Raw genomic sequence first — 23,999 nt, 5'->3', positions numbered from 1 at the left:
TCCTTAGCCCTACGGTGGGTGCCAAACTGTTTACCCGAAAAATGGATAGAGTTGAATTTATACGTAGTTCTAAGGATATGTGGTATAACTTAATACAAATCATAAGAATAAATAAAAATATCAAATACGGATTGTAAAAAATGTAAAATAAACAAGGCTGGAAAGAACATGATTTTTAGGACTAAGCAAGATGAATCAATATATGAAGCTTAAAAGAATAACTCTTCAATATAGGAGTGTATGGTGTTTTAGTTACAATGTAAGCAAAAAATTGTCTTTTACAGAAATGTAGCCATCTTTTTTATAGTGGACGATTCTATTTTAGATATAATTAAAAATACATAGTGGGGAACCCATGATAAATCAGCTTTTCCCTAATTCTCACCGAGATTCTCTCCCTTAGTGCGTTTGCAAGGGCTCTTTGTCTGTGAGCTCGAGCTCGATCGCCCTCGGTGCTGGTCGGTATTATTTTTAGAGCTCGATGCGGACTTGCTCGATGCCGACTCGGGATCAGGTGATGATTCGGGCTCAGTATCGGTTGGCCTCTACCCCTTAAGCTTGATTCCACAACATCTCATCATAGTTCGATTCGGACCCGAGCTCGATAATGACTTCGAACTCGGTGTTTGACCTATACCTGAAATCTGAAGCTCGTTCGTACCATATTCGGAACCCATCTCGATATTACAAATCTTCCTTTGGTCTATTATGATCCCATCTCGATCAGTCGTACGAATGTCGAAATTAATTTCGACCGTATACAACTACTAAGTAAGAAAATACAATGACATTTCACGACTATAAACTGCCAAAGAAAAATGCAAATGTCTTTTTTGAATTCTTTGGAAAAATGAAATATTGAAATAATATCCACGATATACTCCCTCTGTTTCAATTTATGTGAATCTATTTGACTGGCCACGGAGTTTAAGAAAAAAGAGAAGACTTTTGAACTTGTGGTGTAAAATGAGGCACATATATTTTGTGTGACTATAAATCATTGCATAAAGGTAAATTGTTTCTAAATATGGAACTGGGCCATTTTTTTGGCACGAACTTAAAAAGAAATAAGTTCACATAAATTGAAACAGAGGTAGTAAGTTTTAAACATTTTCTACTTTTTTTTTATCTCCAAACTTTTGAATTTTCAGTAATTATGTTCTATACTATTCTCTAAGACTTGTTATAAGCTATTAGAATACTTCAATTCTAAAGGCCTCACATCCAACGACTCATCGTGAAATCAAGATTGCAAAGCTAAAGAGGTAGATTCACAAAACTTTTAAGTTCTTTTTCTTTCTGAAAGGATAATATTGAAGTTTTAATTTGTAGCACTTATATCTCAGAAGACTAAAATAGGAATTCTTAGTCCTTAATCATAGATTTAAAGAATGAACTATTCCTGAAATATGAAATCAAATATAAAGGATGAAGGTTACAAATACCTCAGCTTCTGTTCGAAGAGCTGCAAGCTCGTCACTTTTTCCACCGTAAGTTTGTGCTGCAACTTTTAGAGCAGCCTGTGAAGTACACATCTTTAATTTCATCCAAGCGGAATAAGTGAAATAAATATGATAATATCATACTGTCGCTTTCCTACTTTATGTGAAAAGTTTCTACTAAAAGATCATACATTTCTTTACACCTAACAAGTTTAAGATTCAAACTGTACTTCGATTGTTATGTGATGTTCCCTATCGGATTAACTCTACAATATTTTTTTCTTCTACTATATTAATGTACAGTAAATTATACTATCTCTTTGAAGTTATACATTCAACTGACGTGTGTCACAAAATATAAAATAAGGAAGAATGTATTGAACTCTTTATCATACATACCTCCCTTTGTTGTAGAGCTGCTTGTTTCCTGTACAAAGGAAAAATAAAAACATATTGAATTTAGCCTAGATGATTTTAGAATGAAGGTCAATGTTCTTTGATTATGAAGCTTACCTGCTTAAAAGACGAGCCTCCATTGACACACCTTCCCCAAGACTGGCAACCTAAAAGCAAGACATATGTAATTATGGCCAATATTTTGACTAGTGGAGTGCATCTCACATTAGCATAAGCCTATTTACAGAGTAGACTTTGTTGGTAATATTCTTTGGGACCCAAATGGATATCATTTGCACAAGTTGTATCTTTTCTTTTACAACTAAGAGGCCAAGGCTTTTTTGCCTATAAAAGGAAAGGCAATTAGTTCATTTTAAACACACCAACAAGACGTGAGTTTTCATTTCTTGTTTCTTCTTCTCCTTTAGTAATTGAGAGTATTTTGTAAGAGAGTGAGTGTTGAGAAACACTTGTGTGATCCCCTTTCTTTGGAGCGATCTTGTGAGGTTATTCTCTCGGGGGTATTTGTCGTTGTTATCAACTTGCATTATCTTTGTTATTGTCATTATAACATTGTTTGGCTAAATTCCGCACTGCCCGAGTTCCCGATCCTAACAACATATGTTAAGCAACTCAAATATTGTGAAGGCTCAAGACTTTTCTGCGAACCTCTTACTTTCAGCAGTGGAATTACTCGAACCACTGCTCGAACCCATGATCACTACTAGAAATTCGGTAAAAACCGACCAACGTTGGTAGGTAATAGCCAAAAACCGACCAAAACACGACCATTTACGTGTGGATGGTATTTTTATGGTCGGAAAGGAATACCAACCAAAGTTGGTCGGAAATTACTGACCAACTTTGGTCGGTCAATTAAATTCAAAAAAAAAAATATTGCAAAAAAAAAAACCGACCAAAGTTGGTCGGTTTTTTCCGACCAACGTTGGTCGGTATTTTAATTATGTAATAAAAAGATTCACTATCAGGGAATCGAACCGGGGTCTATACTGTGGCAGGATACTATTCTACCACTAGACCATTGGTACATTTTGTTTTAAGACTGTCTTTTATTTGATTTATACTCTTTAATTGTATTTTCGCATGAAAATAACTGACCAAAGTTGATCGATTTTATTAAAAAGTAAAATTACCGATCAAAGTTGATCGGTTTTTTTAAATGACCCGCCGAATTAACCGACCAATTTTGGTCGGTTTTTTTAATATTAATTTTTATTTATTTTAATTGAAAAACCGACCAAAGTTGGTCGGTTTCTTGAAACATAAATTTTGCGGGACTCAAAAATAATTTTTCACATTTTTGCGCCAAAGAAAACCGACCAAAGTTGGTCGGTTTCGTAAAAAAAAATATTTTGAAAAACCGACCAACTTTGGTCGGTTTTTTGACCGGCCAAAGTTGGTCGGTCGACCTTGGTCGGTTTTTGCCGAATTTCTAGTAGTGGATGCAAAGATTTCATCATTTTGCAACATCCAACAGTGGCATTGCAATGTTGGCAGCATCAACCTACAGTCTGAAAGCAAAGGAGAAAAACTAACTAATGCGAGAAAAGTAACAAATATGTTCTTGAAGATTTACCTGCTGCTCAAGCTGCCTAGCCCTTGCCTCAGCTTCTTCACAACGCTCTTCTGCAAGTCGAAGCTGAAAGGATATATAACGATCCACTGCCCGTGAGCACGATGGATTGAAATGATAAACTAATTCTATTAGAAAAATTAGCGTTACCCAGCGCCTAAGTACCCAACTGATTGCTTTTGAGAAGGAAGTTGTTCTTACCTTTTCGAGTAAACTTTCATTCTCTTCTTGAAGCATGTCAACCTGTATTTTGGATCAAATCTCATTCACATCAATATTGTAATTAGAGATCATGGGAACTCAATAGAGATTCTAAAAAAAAATAGCAACTTATCCAAGAGAACTTCTCTGTTCAGGAAGTTCAACTCTATAAACTTTCTGGTTTTTAGAAGGTTTGACATGTAGTTGAATGATTGATACAATTGGTAAATGAACTAACCTCATCTTGTAAAGCAGATGAAGATGGCTGAGTGGGAGGTTCTTTATACTTGAAAGTGCCAAAATCTACTGATAACCTGCTCAGTGACCTAATAAATGAAAGATTAGAACACATTCAGTAATGCACAAGACTGTTTAATGTACTCCCAGTTGATATTTGCGTTTACCCTTGGTACTGTTCAAAGACTAACATCTAGAATGTGGGATGGACGGACAAGTGTTTTACATTTCGGAACAAACTTCAATTCTAATTCTAGAGCTGAAGAGTGTGTAGTAATTATATGACTAAAATGTCAACATTTGTAATAAAACTGGTAAAGCTACTTTGTCAAAATAGTGAGCATCAAAACCTTATACGACATACTCGTGTAGTTATTTGTGCATTCAAACTAGTAAAAGCGTTTTTGAACAAGGAAAAACACTTGAGACTTCACCATGCTTACTAGCTTAACTCTATATTCATAGTAACTTATTAGTTTCGAGGGTGCACACATGTTGAGATGGGTCCAATCAAAGAAATGCAAAATTCAAAGAATTATGATTACCGATTCAAAGAATCAAAGATTACCTTTTATCTTTACGAGCTTCAGGATGAGGCTCAATTGCAGCTGCATTAGAACCAACTGGTCTGAGCGAGAAATGCACATTAGAAGGTACAACAGGAACTGGCTTGCCACCGAAGTGACCCAAGCGGTTAGCTGCTAGAGCACGAGCAGATAGAGGCTGTTCCGGGATGCTGGATTGAGACGATAATTGATTGCTAGCCAAAGGTGTAGTTGGTGCGCGAGCAGATAGTGGTTGTTCCAAAGTGTTTTTAGATTGAAAAGTTAGCTTACTCGGGATAGCTGCAGAAGTAGAAGAAGTGGTTTGGATAGATGAATGAGAATGTTGATGAACATGTACATGCTGTTGCTGTTGCTGTTGTTGATGTTCCAAGGAGGAGCCTGATCGGAGAGAAGTTCGAATAGGTGTCGTTGAACGAGTTGACAAAGGCTGCTGATCTAAAGACTCTGAAGACGAAGATGGTCTGATTCCTAATATTGACGTTGGACGTGTAGTCAGTGCATGTTGTTCTATGGATGTACGGATTGATGTTGGACGTGTAGATGATGCATTTGCTTCTATGGATGCACGAACTGGCTGAGAGAGAACAAAGAAATCAAAACTTCAATCTTGATTCTTGCATAAAAAAAATTACAGGCGATCTCAATTTATTTGGCTTTGATTGGACACTGAGTTTATCTAAGTAAGACAAGTAATAGTACCAAAACTACTATCCAATTGTGATCTATAACAAATACTCATTTATAACAAAATGTAAATGTGTTAATTTTTTAGAAGAGGAAAAAGTAACAGAAGGGGGAAAATTGAGAGTGAGGAAGTATTTTAATGGTGTTATGTAAGAGTACCTTTTGACCCAAAGAGTCAGTAGATGCAGATGGTCGGATTCCTAGTGATGCCGGACGGGTAGTCGATGCCTGTGGTTCGATGGATGTCCGGACTGACTAACACACAACAAAAGAAACCAAAACTCAAGCTACTTACTTATTTCTCAAAGAGAAAGATACTCTCTCCGAGCTAAAATAGATTATTTGGAATATAATGCTACTGTGGTCCATAACTTTCTTTTCAGTAATTTTATTAAAAACACCAAAGGAGCATGTGCAAGTTTTTTAAAGTATATATTTACCAGAGGAGTACGAGTTCGATTGGGCCTTCCACCAAGGCCAATAGCAGCTGTAGAGGGAGCCACAACCACAGGGTTGTATTCATACAGCTCGTCTTCCTCGTCGTCGTCATCGGCTTGTTGATACGCCATTACCTGAGCCAGCCTCTGCGCCGCCGCCTTTGCATTCTGCGGCTGCCGTCCCGCATTTGACCCTGACCGCGCGTGCCCCTGACCCTGCATCTCCGCCCACCCAATGCCTCCACTCTGCGTTATTTTCCTCTTCCCTTCAATTTATTTCTGCGATTTCACCCCCAATTAAATGAAATTATTATACATATCAAAAGATAAGAATTTGAATGAAACAATAATAATTGTTCTAATAGTCATGTAGTAATAGGAGTAATTTTCTTTTGCCTTAGACATCATAGAATTTGGAACGAAATGAAAGTAATACCTTTTAAGTACAGTCTATGCCAGATCCTTCTCAAACGCTTTGATGTTAGAAGATGAATCCATGCATCAAGATAATTCCATCAATCTTTGATGTTAATTAAATACATTCTTCTTATTAGACCACCAATTCAATGTCCTGTAGATTTATTTATATCAGGGTAACAACATATAAATGAGCTCAATCACTGAATTTCTTTTTAGAATATAGAATTTTGGTTCTTGTTGTTTCGCGAGTAGAATATTGTGGACGAGATTGGAGTCGTCACCTTGCATTGCATACGGGGAAGTTGAAATATGAGATGCGAATAATAATAATGCCTATGGTTACAAGCACTAGTAGTGCTAGAATCTCGTATAACAAGTCAAATCAAATGATGGGTTTATATAATTAAACTAGTTAATCTGTGCGTATTAAAACTTGTCTAAACAACTATGTTGTTACTTTAGGTTGTATTGTTCTTGCTTAGAATTTGCTATTTATTAATATTGGGTCAGTTGCCTTTTATCCTTTTATTAAAGACAATTCCAAGGTTCTACTCGCGGGAGTGGTATGATAACGACACGATAGGGGTCCAAGAATTATTAAAGAAAATCAAGAAACGTGCGGAAGCTAAAAGAAAATAAAGAAACAAAAAAACAACGGAAAATTAAAGATAGATTGAATTCAAGAAAGAGTTTCTTGAATTCAAGAAGTCTATTCTTGAAGTTGAATCCTAACAACAACAATTAGCTAACAAAGAACTAATCGCCTTTGGTAGAGAATTAAAAACAAGAGATAGATTGTGAAACCCGACCCTTTAGAATAACAAGAACAACAATAAGCCTAAACTTATCACCTTTCTTGAATACCTAGAAGTGATCTAAGATTTCAAAAGAGTTTAATCTTACCACCTTAAGTTGAGTCTTGAAGGTTGAAGAATAAATCCAAGAATAGCCACACACAAGAGTGCAAGAAAAATCTCACAATTTTTATTGATAATAGTCTATGTCTAAAAGCAAAGAAGACACCCCTTTATATAGGGAGGGGGTCACGAAATTCTACCTAAAAATTAAGGAAATAAAGTCCTAAACTACTTTGGACAACAAGTCCAACTATCATAGGAAAAGGTAAAACTCTAAGAAATAAAAACTAAGTCAATCTTGGAAAGTAATTCCAATAATCTTAGGAAAATAAAAACAAAGACTTAACTACCTAGGAAAGTATCAAATATGTCCTAACAAACTAGAAAACAAAATAAGGAACTTTGACTCCTTCTCCTATGTCTTGGCCGCCCCTCCTTGAGCTGACCTGGGCGCCAAGTTAGCTCCTTTGTAGGTTGATTTAGGTGCCTAATTTAGACCCTCCTTGGCTGGTGCTTGGACCCCAATCTACCTCCTCTTAGACTTGGACTTGGACCATGAAATGAGTGTAGCACTTAGCTAAGTCATCTCCATAATTCTTGAGCTCTTCTTCCACCATTAGCGCCTTCTTGATCTCCCATTGAAGCTCAACAACCTTGTCTTACTTCTCCTTAGCTTGAGACCTTGTGAATGGCTTTTTTGGTGCTTCTAAAGCTTTATCCTTGTCCGTAGAGCTATCATTCCCCTCCTCTTGAAAAGAATTCATCCTCGAATTTGAACCTACATCAAATAAGGATAAGTCAGCAACATTGAAAGTAGCACTTACTTGAAACTCACCTGGAAGGTCCAATTTGTAAATATTATCTCCAATCCTTTCAAGTACTTTAAATGGCCCATCTCGGTGCAATTTTGTCTTCCTTTTTGAAGGAAATCTCTCCTTCCTCATATGAACCCAAACCAAATCACCAGGCTCAAAGATAACTGGTTTTCGACCTTTATGTTCTTCGTAAAGTTGTTTGCTCATTCTTCCTCTCAATTGCAAGTCTTGTATGCTCATGAATAGTCTTCATCAAATCAGCTTTCTTTTTTCCATCAAGACTAACCACCTCATTAGTAGGCAAAGGCAATAAGTCAAGGGGTGTAAGAGGGTTAAAGTCATAAATAACTTCAAAAGGAGAATAACTAGTAGATGAATGAACAGTTCGATTGTAAGCAAATTCTACCATAGGCAAGTAATCCTCCCAAGAAGTTAATTTTCCTTTTAGAACAGCCCTTAACATATTTCCTAAGGTTCTATTTACTACCTCAGTTTGTCCATCAGTTTGTGGATGACAAGAAGTAGAAAATAACAATTCTGTTCCCAATTTTCCCCAAAGCACACGCCAAAAGTGGCTTAGAAACTTAGCATCCCTATCACTAACAATAGTTCGAGGTATACCATGCAATTTAACAACTTCTCTAACAAATAAATCAGCAACATGAGAAGCATCATTAGTCTTTAAACAAGGAATAAAGCGAGCCATTTTTGAGAACCTATCTACCACAACAAAGATGCTATCCTTACCATACCTTGTTCTAAGCAATCCTAACATAAAGTCCATAGAAATATCAATACAAGGTGAAATAGGCACAGGTAATGGCGTGTATAAACCATGTGGCAACACTTTAGATTTAGCTTGTTTGCATTCAAGACATTGAGCACAAAATCTTTCTACATCTTTTCTCATATTAGGCCAAAAAAAATTTTCAGCAAGGATGTCAAGTGTTTTAGGCACACCAAAGTGTCCTATAAGCCCCCCACAATGTGCTTCCCTCACAAAAACTTCTCGCAAAGAACAATTAGGGACAAAAAACTTATTCTCTTTAAAAAGAAACCTATCTTTCAGATTATACTTCTCAAAAGGCCCATTTAAACATGCCGAAAATGCTACATCAAAATCAGAATCATCAACATATAAATCCTTAATATGATCAAATCCCATCAATTTAGAAATAAGAGTAGAAACACGAGCATACCTTCTTAAAAGCGCATCAGCAACTATATTGTCTTTACCTTGCTTGTAGCTAATCACATAAGGAAATGTCTCAATGAATTCAACCCATTTGGCATGTCTTCTACTCAATTTACCTTGGCTTTTCAAGTATCTTAAAGACTCATGGTCAGTTTTTATCACAAACTCCTTTGGCCACAAATAATGTTGCCATTTAGCAAGAGCCCTTACCAAGGCATATAATTCTTTATCATAAGTAGAATAATTCAATGCAGCCCCATTCAACTTCTCACTAAAATAAGCGATTGGTTTAGAATCTTGCATTAAAACAGCCCCAATACCTCTACCAGATGCATCACATTCAATTTCAAAGGACTTATTAAAATCAGGTAATTGTAACAAAGGAGCAGAACATAATTTATCCTTTAGAATATTAAATGCATGCTCTTGTTCTTTTTCCCAATTAAAGACCTTATCCTTCTTAATGACTTCAGTTAAAGGTGCAGCAATTGAACTAAAATCTCTAACAAATCTCTTATAAAAGCTAGCAAGTCCATGAAAACTTCTAACTTCAGTAATGCTCTTAGGTGTAGGCCAATATTTAATCGCCTTGATTTTATCTTCATCTACCTCTACACCTCTAGAACTCACAACAAAACCCAAAAAAACTACCTTATCTACACAAAAAGTGCACTTGGATAAATTTACATATAATTGTTGCTCCCTAAGCACATTACAAACTTGTTTCAAATGTTCGACATGCTCTTCTAAAGATTTAGAAAAGATCAGAATATCATCAAAATAAACAACTACAAATTTTCTATGAAAATCCTTAAAGATATGGTTTATTAACCTCATGAATGTACTAGGTGCATTAGTTAACCCAAACGGCATCACTAACCATTCATACAATCCATATTTAGTTTTAAAGGCAGTTTTCCACTCATCTCCAGGATTCATTCTAATTTGGTGATATCCACTCTTCAAATCAATTTTAGAGAATATTTGAGAACCATGCAATTGGTCAAGCATATCATCTAAACGGGGAATAGGATGGCGATACTTTACCGTTATTTTATTAATGGAGCGGCAGTCCACGCACATCCTCCAAGTACCATCCTTCTTTGGCACCAAAAGTACGGGCACAGAACAGGGACTCATGCTTTCTCTTATAAATCCCTTATCAAGCAGCTCCTCTACTTGTCTTTGCAATTCTTTTGTTTCTTCGGGATTGCTCCTATAAGCAGGCCTATTAGAAATTTGTGATCCCGGCATAAAATTAATTTGATGCTCTATTCCTCTAAAAGGTGGTAAACCTTTAGGAAGGTCCTCAGAAAAAACATATTCAAAATCCTGCAAAAGATCAGAAATAACACTAGGCAAAGAGTATGTTAGTGAATCATTATTAAGCAGAACTTCCTTATAAGTGAGCAAGATAATAGGCAGCCCTTCTTTTTTTTGTAATTAAACACTCTTTGGCTTTTGCAAGGCTCACTTTTTTTTCAATCTTAGCCTCTTTCCTCTCACCAATGCTTTCTTTTTTTTTCACTCTTCCCCACCTTTTCCTTTCTCTCTTTGCTGCCCTCTCTCTCCTCACACCTCACTTCATATTTTCCCTCTTTGTCTTTCCTTTCAGTCTCTCGTTTTGATCCCTCCCCATGTTTCCCCATTGATTCTTTCATCTTTTTTTGATCTTCGTATACTTGGGAAGGAGTTAAAGGTGCAAGAATGTACTTCTTGACATTATGCTCAAGAGAGTATCTATTTTTCCTCTCATCGTGAAAAGCACTCCTATCATACTGCCACGGGCACCCCAACAAGATATGACAAGCTTGCATGGGTACTATATCACATAGAACTTCGTCAGCGTACCTTCCAATCTTGAAGGAGACCATGCATTGCTTATTCACCTTGACCTCTCCACTATCATTGAACCATTGCAACCTATAAGGTCTAGGGTGTTTCGTCCATTCCAACCCTAACTTTTCCACCAAATATGCACTCACAACATTAGCACAACTCCCATTATCAATTATCATAGAACAAATTTTATCTTTAATCTCACACCGAGTATGGAATATGTTTTCCCTTTGTTCTTCATTAGAGTGACCCAAATTAATGTGCATAAGCCTCCTAACCACAAAATTCACCCCACTATCAATGTACTCCATCTCTTCTCCTTCTTCACTCTCTACAAAGTTTTCTTCTTGTTCTTCACTTGGTTCACCTTTTTCACTCTCATATCCCCCATCCTCTTTGATTAGAATGTTTCTTCTACTTGGGCATTCATAAGCCTTATGCCCTCTTTCTTGACACTTGAGACATTGAATAGAAGAAGTAGAAGTAGAAGTTTTAGGCATAAAAGGCTTACCCCTATCCTTGGATTATAATTTGCTCCTGCCCTTGTCTTCATGGAATTTAAGAGTAGGTGTCTCCTCAGATTTTGGCCATTGCTTCTTTGGAATAGTAGTTGGCCGGCTTCTCCATGAGCTAGATTGTTGTCTCCTTTTGTTTTGTCCTTCTACCTTTACAGCTAATTCAACTAACTCATCTAAAGTTACATATTGTTGTAATTCGACTACATCAGCTATTTCCCTATTTAAACCATTCAAAAACCTAGCCATTGTAGCCTCCTCTTCCTTCATACAATTAGCTTGGATCATAGCCATATCCATAGCCTTAAAGTACTCATCTACAGACATGGACCCTTGCCTCAAAGTTTGAAGACGTTGTTGTAGATCTCTTTGAAAGTGTGATGGCACAAATCTCTTCCTCATTACCCTTTTCATCTCAGCCCACGTAGCAACAAGGGCTTGTCCTTCTTGTAATCTGTCCCTAGAAAGCTTTTTCCACCAGATTGCTGCATAGTCAGAAAACTCAACAGCAGCAAGTTTAACTTTCTTACCCTTAGAATAGTTGTGACAGTCAAAGATGGCTTCAACTTTTCTCTCCCAATCAAGGTACAAGTCTGGATCCCTTGTTCCCTTGAAAGTTGGCATCTTCATCTTTATACTACTTATATTATCATCTTCTAGTCTTCCTCTTTGTCCCCTCCTATCTCTTCCTAACCTATCAAAATCAATATCATCATTAATATCATCGATAGGGTTTTCTTGATTTACAATGGGAGCAAGGGGTACATTTCTCCTAGCTTGGGGTCTAGCATTATTTTCCCTCCTAAGTTCAGCTATTGTAATATTTTGCTCAGCAATGGTGTCCCTCATCTCTTGAAATTGCAAATTCCACCTTTCAAATTGTTAGTGCATAGCTTGCAAGGTGAAATCATTCCTTTCTTTGATTTCGTCTTCTTGAAGAACCCTTTGTTCATCATCACTACCTGTATGAGACATCCTGAACAAAGCAATATATATCTCTCAATTTGGCTTTTTTCCTCTGATGTTCTCACCTCTCTTGCCTTTTTCCACTCAATGCAACTCTTGGTCGTTAATCTTTAGATTTATTAATAAACCTTACTAGTCACAACCCTTAGTGATAAGAATATGGAGTTAGAAAAAGAAAGAAAAGTGAATGACCAAATCTAGGAAGAATAGGAATTGGTTAGTAGAAATGAAAAAGGAAAGAATTTTAGGAAACCCAAAACCCACAAGAATAAGGGAAGGAGTTTCCTTAATCTTCAAGAACAAGGATCCCCTCTTCTTGTTTTCTTTCTTGAATTGGAAACCAACTAATAATTGAATTCTAAAGTAATAATGTGTAATAACACTTTTTTTTGGGGCTGATTTTTGTTTTTTTTTTTTTTTGGTTTTTTTTTTGTTTTGTTTTGCTCAAGAACCTCCCAAGATTATCAAGATTGAAATCTTGATTAACCTATGCTCTGATACCACTTGATAACAGCACGATAGGGGTCCAAGGATTATTAAAGAAAATCAAGAAACGTGCGGAAGCTAAAAGAAAATAAAGAAACAAAAAAACAACGGAAAATTAAAGATAGATTGAATTCAATAAAGAGTTTCTTGAATTCAAGAAGTCTATTCTTGAAGTTGAATCCTAACAACAACAATTAGCTAACAAAGAACTAATCACCTTTGGTAGAGAATTAAAAACAAGAGATAGATTGTGAAACCCGACCCCTTTAGAATAACAAGAATGACAATAAGCCTAAACTTATCACCTTTCTTGAATACTTAGAAGTGATCTAAGATTTCAAAAGAGTTTAATCTTACCACCTTAAGTTGAGTCTTGAAGGTTGAAGAATAAATCCAAGAGTAGCCTCACACAAGAGTGCAAGAAAAATCTCATAATTTTTATTAATAATAGTCTATGTCTAAAAGCAAAGAAGACACCTCTTTATATAGGGAGGAGGTCACGAAATTCTACCTAAAAATTAAGGAAATAAAGTCCTAAACTACTTTGGACAACAAGTCCAACTATCATAGGAAAAGGTAAAACTCTAGGAAATAAAAACTAAGTCAATCTTGGAAAGTAATTCCAATAATCTTAGGAAAATAAAAATAAAGCCTTAACTACCTAGGAAAGCATCAAATATGTCCTAACAAACTAGAAAACAAAATAAGGAACTTTGACTCCTTCTCCTATGTCTTGGCCGTCCCTTCTTGAGCTGACTTGGGCGCCAAGTTAGCTCCTTTGTAGGTTGATTTAGGTGCCTAATTTAGACCCTCCTTGGCTGGTGCTTGGACCCCAATCTACCTCCTCTTGGACTTGGACTTGGACCATGAAATGAGTGTAGCACTTAGCTAAGTCCTCTCCATAATTCTTGAGCTCTTTTTCCACCATTAGCGCCTTCTTGATTTCCCATTGAAGCCCAACAACCTTGTCTTGCTTCTCCTTAGTTTGAGACCTTGTGAATGGCTTTTCTGGTGCTTTTAAATCTTTATCCTTGTCCGTAGAGCTATCATGGTACCTCCCGTTTTCCAGTTTTCCTTTGTTGTGTGAGTTAAATTGTTGTCATCTTAGTTCGTATTAGTTTATTCACCGTATTAGTGTGCCTGTTGTTGCAACTTGTCTTCTTCTGGTTTGGTCTGTTGCCTTGTGTGTGATAGTGATTCCCCTTACTCTACCGTAGGTATAGTGGTTGTGGTCTAGGATGGTCGAGTGAGGTCATGTCCTCGGGGGGAACGGGGGTGGGGAGGGAGGCAAGGGAGGTAAAGGGAACAAGCGTGTCTGTAGGTTGAGAATTGGGTCATGGAACGTAGGTACATTGATGGGTAAGTCTATAGAGTTGGCGAAGATCCTCCAAAAGAGGAGGGTCAATATAGCGTGTGTCCAGGAGACATGGTGGGTAGGGTCGAGGGTGAGGGACGCAGATGTGTATAAACTTTGGTACTCAGGAGTCCAGAAATGTAAGAATGGAGTGGGCATCTTGGTGGATAGGGAACTTAGAGAGTCTATGGTTGATGTTAGATGAGTGAATGATAGATTGATGATTATTAAGTTGGCAGTTTGGGAGTGCACCCTAAACGTCATTAGCGCATATGCGCCGCATGTGGGCCTAGATGAGGAGGTTAAACGACGCTTCTGGGAGGTGTTAGATGAGATTGTGCGCCAGGTTCCGCCTGTTGAGAAGTTATTCATATGAGGGGATTTCAATGGGCATATTGGGTCGACCACATGTGGTTATGGCGAAGTGCACGGAGGCATCGATTTTGGGGAGAGGAACGGAGGAGGTACATCGTTGTTGGACTTCGCTAAGGCTTTTGGGTTGGTGATTGCGAACTCTAGCTTTCGGAAGAGGGAGGGGAATTTGGTTACTTTTCAAAATGCGGTGGCGAAGGCTCAGATTGACTATATCCTCCTCAGGAGGTGTGACAAAGGGCTGTGCAAGGTGATTCCGGGTGAGATACTCACGACGCAGCATAGGCTCTTGGTGATGGACATTGGTATTATGTTAAAGAGGAGGAAAAGGTCTACTCGAGGAAGAACGAGAATCAGGTAGGGAGCCTTAACTCAGGATAAAGTGCCACGCCTCAAACTCAGGGAGCGCGACCGGCGCTCAATCGAGAGAACCCGGCCGAGCAAGCCTATTAGACTTCCTTTTACCCGAACTCATCCATGAATAAAGAGGAGATGTACTCCATTAATCAATCACTGAAAAGATTTTATTATCAACTTCCTTTTCATTCCCATTAGCAGCTTCATTCATAATTTCCAAAACATTTCGAGTTTATAGAATTAATGAAAAACATAATTTCCAAGTACCAATATTTCTAGTTCAATTCCCAACATCAACCATAACCCACAACCTGTCTACGGAGCCTCTAAGTACAATAGAAGAGTAATATGAAAATGCCGACAACAAGGCCCCGACTATACCTCAAAACACAGTACATGAGAAACAAAAGATACATGACCCCGAAATGAAATGGGGCTCACCAAATCAGCTGAAAAGAGTGTACTGCTATCACTGATCAATGTCGTCTGCTAAAAAACTACCTGCATCCATTAAAGATGCAGCGCCCCCGGCAAAAGGGACGTTAGTACTGTCGAATAACACTAGTATGTATAGCTAAAAATCCTCTTTCAAAATAGAATGCCCATATAAGAAAAGGCAACACATAGAAACAGCAAGTCACAATCAACAATATCCAAACATCCAGTTAAAACATAATAATTTTCAAAATACGAACTTCATATATAATTTTGGTTGGGAGATCATTAGTACCGATATACCACCGTCTTTGTTAGCACGGAGTCCGATCACGCCCGATCGGCTAGGCCATCTCCCCACGAACAATGTGGTTTGACATGTGATGCGAAAGAAAGTTGTTACCAAGAGTAGTACCACCATATGCGCAATATGGCGTCTGATCTCCACCCGATCAGCTAGGCCACCTTCCCACATATGCCGTGTGGGTTGACTTCCCCAATCCACAAAGGTTCCAGTTTCATCCCAATTAAGGGGAATAATATCACAATTTCTAAAGATTCCAATTTTATCCCAAATAAGGGGAATAATCCCAATCCACCCCTACACCGGCACGTGTAGTTTCAGGTGTGGGCCTTATGACCCACCCTTCCTCGGTATTGCTAATGATGCTCCCAAAAATAGTTTTGATTTGATTTGCAAACAGAAATATCATAAATACAATTGTACTCACCTCAACATCTTTCACATTGTATGAATTCTCATTAGTATTTCCAGTCATTCACAACAAAAATATTTCCTTGGCTCATTAGGCCATTCACAAGATTCTTTATTCCTGGCACGATGGTCGTATTTCATATTCCACTCTTTCACCTCTTTCAATTTCAAAGATCACCATCAAGTATCAACATATAGGATATTTCAGAAATCATATACTTCAAATCCATTTGAAATAGAAACTTCAAACACAAATGGTTTCTTCCCAAAGAATGAGGCATATCAACCTACAATAGAAATACACATGAAAAATCACAAACAGTCAATACACCATTTACTCTTGTAATACTTTTTCCCAGAAATGACAATGTACAATTTCAACACATGAGTATATAGAACTCGAATCACACTGGATATATTTATAAATTAAAGCATTAGTTAAAGCAGCCACTAATGGACATGAATTTAGTACAAAAACTTTTAGACAATTCTATCTTCGAAGTCATTTTTAAACAATTGAGTCGAGGCTCATTTCACATTCTTTATCGCATCTTCTCAAATTATTTGCACTACTAGACACAATCATAACTTAAATTCTTGGCACGTTGGCCACACTCTATATCCCCAATTAACTTATTTCACTTCCAACCATCTTTATAGATTATCAATAATAAGACATTTCCAAATCAAGACTTTAGGTACACATATGAGCAATTAAGAGTCTTAAGAATATTGAGATTTTCTCACACAATTTGGCATACTATCTTTCATTGAAACACGACTCAAAGCCATAACCTTTTAATACATAACCCATACATTGAAACTTACGGAAACATTATAATTCAATTCCAAGAGAGAAAGTTTAGCCAACATACCTCAATCGAGCTTCCTTAACTCTAGAATGATCCGGAATTCTTAGCAATCCTGATCTATTTTGAGACATAACAAAATTGAACCATAATTAGGAAGATATTCATGGTCTCAGCTTATTTGAGCATTTTATCAGACACTAGGTGTGCAAATTTAACCACAAGGTTCTTCTACAAGATTTCCTTCACTCCACAACCCAATCCTTACTTATTTCAGCTCAACAATCTTCCCACAATTCTTATTGGCACATGCATGTATAAATAATAATCTCATACCCATGAATCATACTCCTAATCAACCATCTTCTATCCAAATTCGAAATTGAAAACTAGGGTATGGAACCTTACCTCTTAGATGAAGAACTTGTGGGTTTTCCTTGTTAATCTTCCAAGATTTGAGCAAGACTTGATGAATAATTAGCCTAGGGTTTTCCTATCTCTAAAACACTCTCCCTTCTCTCTAAAACATCAGATGTTTTCTCAAAAATGACTTAAAGCGTGCATTTAACGAAGTAGGGTCGGGTTTTAAAACCCAAAAATAGAGCTCCGGAACAGGTTCTGCGGTCGCATATATGCGACCACATATCGGTCGCATAATTACAGACCAAAACGATCAAAAATCTGTCCGTGTATGCGGTCACTATGCGCTCTGCATAACTGTTATGCGATCGTATAATGCACCGCATAACAGTTATGCGGTCGCATAGCCGATCGCATAATGTCCCCCAGACTGGCCCTTCTCCTGCTCACTTCTGCGGCCATTATGCGGTCCGCAGAGTGATTATGCGGTCGCATAATGGACCGCATAAACGCGCTTTTCTGCCAAAAAATTTTCTTTACTTTCCGGTGCATTGTTCAACCCAAAAAGTATGAACTTATACCATCCTCAAACACGTAAGCCTACTCCGGCACCACGAAACCTTGAATTCACTTGCGAAATTTACGGGGCTTTACACTGAAATACTTCAAAAAATTTCGGGGTGTTACATAAATCCTAAGAGTTGGACGGGCGGTTGTCGGCTATGGGAGCTTGGAGGAGCAGTGGTGACGCGAGTACTATGTGGTCAGCGATAGCAGACTGTATTAGGGAGGTTGCGAGAGAGGTGTTAGGGGTATCGACGGGCGTCTCTGGTGGGCACAAAGGAGACTGGTGGTGGAATGAAGTGGTCCAAGGTAAAGTGGAAGCGAAGAAAGCGGCGTGCCTGAAGTTAGTGGGGAGCATAGGTAAGGAGGAGAGGCGAGCGTGCATGGAGAGATATAAGGCATCTAGGAAGGAGGCTAAGCTGGCGATCACGGAGGCTAAGTCTCCTTTGTGCCCACCAGAATCTTCTGTGGGGGAGTTAAAAATTTCAGCAAATATGGCCACCATGCCCTTCTCACCAGCGTGGATGATGACAATGACCATGGATGGATGGAGCAGTTTGTCATCATCGCTACTAGGGATATCCTCTCGGCCACAGCTCAATCTTTTCCTGAATCATAGAACCGTTCTCGTAAGTTTGTAATTTGTTCATCTCTTTTCTTTGTAAGAAGACCATTTTGCGTCATTGCTGACCTCTTTGTTTCCGTTATTTCAGCTACCCGATGGGAACCACCAAGGGTTCAAGGTCTGGACCAGTAGGTTCAGAAGATTCTAGATATTACAACATCAGAATCCTGCCGGTGGAAGGAAATGGCCCCCAAATATGGGTGGAAGGCCAAGAACCATGGTAAATCGAGTCCTTTTTCCTTTTGTCTTTGCATGAACATAGGTAATTTTGCTAACTCCACGTTTTACTTGATTCAAGACTCCTGCAGGGCTCTGTCACCTGCCCCAAGGTTGATGTTTTGGCTAATCCCGCGGAGGCTGCGAGGGTGCTACAAAGTGCCCTTGCTCGAAGTAATGCTCACGGATCTGCTTCTGATGGTGGTGCTTCCTCTCGGAGTCCCCAACTAGAGAACAAGCAACCAAAAAGGCGGCATTCTTCCTCGACTGGGGATAAAAATAAGAAAATAAAGACAACAACCACCGATCCGGCCACAGTGGTTATTGTGGAAGATGGAGAAGCTAGTGATGAAGTGGCTCCCCTGCAAAGGAAAAGAATATCTTCATCAGCTCAACTGGTGGCTCAGCTAGGGGAGCTTCAAAACCCGACCGTAGAGGAGGTCCGACCACTTTGGGGCGAGATGGATCTGGTAGATAATGTCGATTTCCGTTGTCCTGTCCCCATTGCTATTTCTGGTCCAAGGAGTTCGAAACTTGGGCCTCTTCTACCTTCGAACACTAAGCAACCAATAATCAGCGCTGCTCCTGCCGCAACTGCTTCCCAACCTTCAACTCCAACAACTTCACGCCCCTCAACACCAGCTGCATATTCACCACCAGCATACACTACATCTCCTCCACGGGTAACAGACGCTCGAGAGGAGGGTGCTTCTCCTCCCCGGTCTCTCGACTATGTTAATTTGGGGCACAATTACTCACCCCCTTCCCCTGATCCCTGAGGGAGGAGGAGCGCTACTCTTTCGATTTTGAAAGAGTATCATATGCTGTCCAGGCCGGTGGAGCTTGCCAACTACCTGAAGCCGCTGGCTTCAGAGATAGATAATAAGAAAATACGCTCCCTTTCGAGAGAATGTTTTTTGAACAATGGAATGCATAATGCGGCAACAATACTGTACCTTTTTTCTTATCACTTTCTCTCTATTTGTCTGTTATAACGAGGTTTATAACCTTGATATTCTTTTTACAGGTTAACTTCCTTGCTACCGAGGGTCTACAGAGGTTGATCCGAGATAAACAAGGACTCACCTCCGAACATGATCATTTTTTGGCTGAGAGAGACCAACTTGCTGCGCACCTCCCGGTTCTGGAGGCAAAAGTTGCTAAGGTGAGCGAGATTGAGGCCCGGTTGTAGCAAAGCGAACAAGAAGTGATGGCCCATAGCAAAGAAGCCACTCAATTACATGCACAATTCTAGGAGGCTAATGCAAGTGGACCGAGCTCCAAGATATTGTGCTTGCTGCTGCCAAGTGCGAATCTGCCTCCGAGGAACAAGTGAATAACTTGAAGGTAGCCTTGAGCTCCAAAACCGAAGAGGCCAATGCCGCCGAGGAGAAGAGGGCCAGAATGGAGGAGAGATTCAAGAAGATCATGGAGCAAAGCATCGATTCATCTATCTACAACCTGTGATCTTGATTCTAGCCTCGGTGCCATGAGATCCGAGAGGGATGGCCTTCAGGCCGAGGTTGACAAACTTAAGGCAAAGCTCTAGTACCAAGGGGATTCCATCGTCTTTGAGAAGAAGTATGCTATATATAATATGAGGAGAAAAACCTTGGAGGAGGCCAAAACGGGCTTCGTTGATATTGATGATTGCATTGCCAAGGCCCGAGAACTGGAACTAACTGCTCTAGAACACCTCCCTGCTCGGCCCGTCGCAACTGACTCTTCGAGCACCAGTTTCGGTAATTCTGGAATCGAGGATGAAATTGAAGAGAATGATGATGAAGGTCCAGGCTCCGAACTGGCAGCTGATATGTCCTCTTCTACCAAGGCGGACGCAGATGTCTCTCTCCACCCGGGCTCCGGCGTCGATAATGTTTAGCTTCTTTCCTTTTGTTGTTTTTACCCTTCTTCTTTTGTACTTTGTAACAATGCCAAAATTTTCATCGAATTTGGCACTTTTGATTAATAAAGAAGAATTTTTCTCAAATGTTGTGTTAGATACACTTTCTTTGCATTGGATTAGTTAAAGTTTCGGGCATAGTTTCATCCGATAACTTCTGATTCCAGGCATGAATTCTTCCAAAATCAACCCTTTACTATGAGAGTTTCATAAGAGAGGGCCCTCTTATATTTACGTTGCTCTTGAAGAGGATGTATCCTGTTCATTCCGGCACAAGCATTTGAAGTATTTTTTTTATTGTTAACTTTCAAATGATAAAATCAACTCATCGTTTGGACAAGAAACAAGATAAAAATAAAAGGACTTTATTGTATTCCTTCTATCTTTAAAAGTACATAAGTATTCGTTTTCTTAAGGAAAAAAATATCGCCAATACATGTGCCTAAGTTATACAACTTATTTCTACGGGGCTGGCCGTGCAGTCCCCGGTTCCGATGAGACATTATTGTTCCCTGTTCTCGCATTCCTCGATTTTAGTGGCATTCTTATTGTCGTATCTGATACTATCACCTTAAGTGTTTGAATGCGAAGTATGTGAATTGGAACACTGGAAGTCTTGCTTCGTTGGTGGAAACAACTAATGAATGGTTAAATAATCTTTGGTTCGATAGCAAGTTTTGTTTCCCATTAGGAACTTACCATCAAGCCAAATATTATTTAACCATCTCAGAGTGGTTTATGATTTCAATGCCTTGTCATTTAAAGGTCTTAACCTTGCCGATGACGCTCCTCTCGTAGTATGCTTTCCGTTGCTGCCTCGTTAAAAACCTTGCCAAAAAAAACTCGATTGGGACAAAAATTGGTCGAAGGAAAAAAGAGTGCAGCCCACGCTTTCAGTATAGGTAGGATCTATCAGCAGTAATACCTTTTGAGGTGAGTCACGTTCCAATTGCTGGGAAATTTGATTCCATCTTGATTTTACAGCTCGTTCGATCCTTTACTAATGACAGCTAAAACCCGGTAGGGACCTTCCCACATCGAACCCAACTTCCTAGCGTTGATTTACCGAGTGCTATGAGTCTCCCTCTTCAAAACCAAGTCTCCTACTTTGAATTAACAGAGATTTGCCCTCCGATTATATTATCTCTGTTACATCTCGCGTTTTCGTACGTTAAAGTTTCGTCTTCAGTTAATCGACGTAGACTCAGAGATGAGATTATCTTGAGGTTAACGTATTTATGCTATTTATAACAAGTGGTAAGTAAGTGCCATGAACGGTAAAGGGTACACGAATTAAAGGAAATGAGTTTCGATTGAAGATTGTCGATTTGAGATAATTCTTAATTATGTGGGTGATTGGTTAATTATCGGTAACAGGATATTACCAAATTAATTAATAAATTAGAGGATAAAGATTAAAATCCCCACCCCACCCCCACGTGGCAGCAAGCCACTTCCTAAAGACATGACTCTTAGTCATTATTGATTAGGTGGCAAACAAATGTGTTAGTTACAAAGACACTTCATCTCTAACATCTTCAATACAAAATACCTTACAATCAGATGCTAACTTCATTCTAACATTTTGAATATAAAGACACTACAATCAGATGCTAATTTCATTTCTAATATTTTGAATACAGAGACTTATCAATTCCTACAAGTTTTCAACAAAACTTCTTGCAACCAAACAATTCCAATGAGAATTATTAGCACCTTAGCAACATAAGATTTTGCGGTTCTAAAGGAGTATGGTGCAACCTTTTCCAAGAATATCATACGGAATTTTTCCTACTCCAGGTATGATAAGGTCATCCCTTCTTTATTTTTGGCATGATCCAAATGATACAAAAAGAAACGAACAAACGCACAGTTTTCATAAACGACTCTATTCATAGAAATACTAGGGGTCTATATGTTCTTGATTCCCCATGTGACATATTATTATATCTTCTATTCATGGGTATCAGAATGATACGCAGTTGATAAAGTTTATCCGAAACGAATATTGAGATTATTAATATATTTTCATACATTTCATTCATTTATACATGTACATTGACCCATAATCAGATGGCGTTATATACGAGTATTTATATGTATACATATGTATATGGGATATGGAAAAAGGTTACAGCGTTATATACGTACCACCACCTGATCAGTTGGCATATATTGATGATTTTGCCCACAGTGGCCGACATGATATGATGGGATGCCCTCAGAGGCTTGATGATGTTATATATACCTATACCCATGCATGACACGACATTTGTACGCACGTGCATGGCATTATAAATATTTCAGTATTTACAAATTATTTAAGACTTACAGGCAGAATTCTTTATTCCGTGTTTCATCTATGTCTTCTATGTACTGATTTTCATGCCTTACATACCCAGTACATTATTCGTACTGACATCCTATTTCCCGGGGCATGCGTTTCATGCTCGCAGGTGCAGGTAGGCAAGCAGACGGTCCCCCTTCTTAGGATCCTTGATCAGCGAGAGTTGGTGTGCTCCACTTGATCCGGAGCTGCTTTTGATTTTGGTACGATATGCTTGTATAGATGTATCGGTATGACATGGCCCAATCCCGTCCTTGTACAGTTGTATATTCTATTAGAGGCCTGTAGACAGTATGTATAGTTGGATAGTATGTGGCCTTTCCGGCTTCCAGTTTTGGATATGTAGTTGTCTATAATAGCCTTGTCCGCTCGCCCCACGTGTTCCGCACGTATATGTACATATGCCTTTTGGGCAGGTTTCCTTCATGTATGTTATTCTCATAATTCAGCAGATGTTATTCAGGTTTATATCTTAGAAGAATTCTTAGGGGTGTTCGACAGGTAGGACTCGGGCACCCGTCGCGGCCCATCGATATGGGTCGTGACAAAAGTGGTATCAAAGCAGTTCTGTCCTAGGGTTGTCTATAGACCGTGTCTAATATAATCTTGTTTATGGGTGTGTTGTGCACCACACTTATAGACAGGAGGCTATAGGACATATAGGATGTTATCCTCTCTTTTTATCTTTAGATCGTGCGATATAAGAATTCATGTTCCTAACGATATGTTACGTTTTCAGCGATGCCTCCGAAGACTACAACTGCCCAGAAGGGAAAGTCCATGGTTGGTGAGACTACTAGTCGAGCGCCACGAGTTACCAGGGCTCAGGGAGAGTCTCATAGTGAGATTCCATCTCAGACTTTACATACCCTGCCCTCTCCAGAAGGGCTTCGAGGAGCACCAGCTACAGTGCCCGCCCCTGTATATTCAGCCCCTCAGCCAGATGCACCGGGTCAGGAGATGAGAGATGTTATTCAGCTGTTAACTCGATTAGTAGCCGCACAGGCTCGGCGTCAGGAAGTAGGTATTGGTCATGCAGATAGGTCCGTTAGTGCGAGGGTTCGTGATTTCATTAATTTGGACCCTCCGGTATTCACTAGGTCAAATCCAAATGAGGACCCTCAGGTATTTATCGATAGAATGCAGAGAACTTTGAGGGTAATGAAGGCCACTGCAACTGAGTCAGTTGAGCTAGCTTCCTATAGACTCCAAGACGTTGCAGTTAATTGGTACGAGTCTTAGGAATTGTCCAGATGTGAGGATGCCCCTCCAACGGTATGGCAGGAGTTTAC

At 39.0% G+C, this 23,999-nt stretch overlaps 1 protein-coding gene across 2 annotated transcripts in view; it reads right to left on the bottom strand.

Moving 5' to 3' along the window:
* LOC104094223 (coiled-coil domain-containing protein SCD2-like) overlaps nucleotides 1–6,277 on the bottom strand; it is a 28,653-nt gene extending 22,376 nt beyond the window's left edge. The window contains exons 1-10 of one of the 2 annotated variants that reach the window (XM_070187253.1): nucleotides 5,994–6,277; nucleotides 5,561–5,836; nucleotides 5,280–5,375; nucleotides 4,439–5,010; nucleotides 3,872–3,959; nucleotides 3,634–3,675; nucleotides 3,436–3,498; nucleotides 1,956–2,005; nucleotides 1,842–1,869; nucleotides 1,446–1,520 (exon numbers count right to left, since the gene is read on the bottom strand). In XM_070187253.1, the coding sequence (XP_070043354.1) occupies nucleotides 1,446–1,520; nucleotides 1,842–1,869; nucleotides 1,956–2,005; nucleotides 3,436–3,498; nucleotides 3,634–3,675; nucleotides 3,872–3,959; nucleotides 4,439–5,010; nucleotides 5,280–5,375; nucleotides 5,561–5,779 (1,233 nt within the window). In that variant the 5' untranslated portion in view covers nucleotides 5,780–5,836; nucleotides 5,994–6,277. The remainder of the gene's footprint in view (nucleotides 1–1,445; nucleotides 1,521–1,841; nucleotides 1,870–1,955; nucleotides 2,006–3,435; nucleotides 3,499–3,633; nucleotides 3,676–3,871; nucleotides 3,960–4,438; nucleotides 5,011–5,279; nucleotides 5,376–5,560; nucleotides 5,837–5,993) is intronic. The other variant, XM_070187254.1, reaches the window with a different exon arrangement.
* Nucleotides 6,278–23,999: the final 17,722 nt, after the last annotated feature.

The sequence above is a fragment of the Nicotiana tomentosiformis genome, chromosome 10, assembly GCF_000390325.3.
Source record: "Nicotiana tomentosiformis chromosome 10, ASM39032v3, whole genome shotgun sequence".
In the NCBI taxonomy this organism is placed as follows: Eukaryota; Viridiplantae; Streptophyta; class Magnoliopsida; order Solanales; family Solanaceae; genus Nicotiana; species Nicotiana tomentosiformis.
This window is presented reverse-complemented; position numbering and strand designations above follow the sequence as displayed.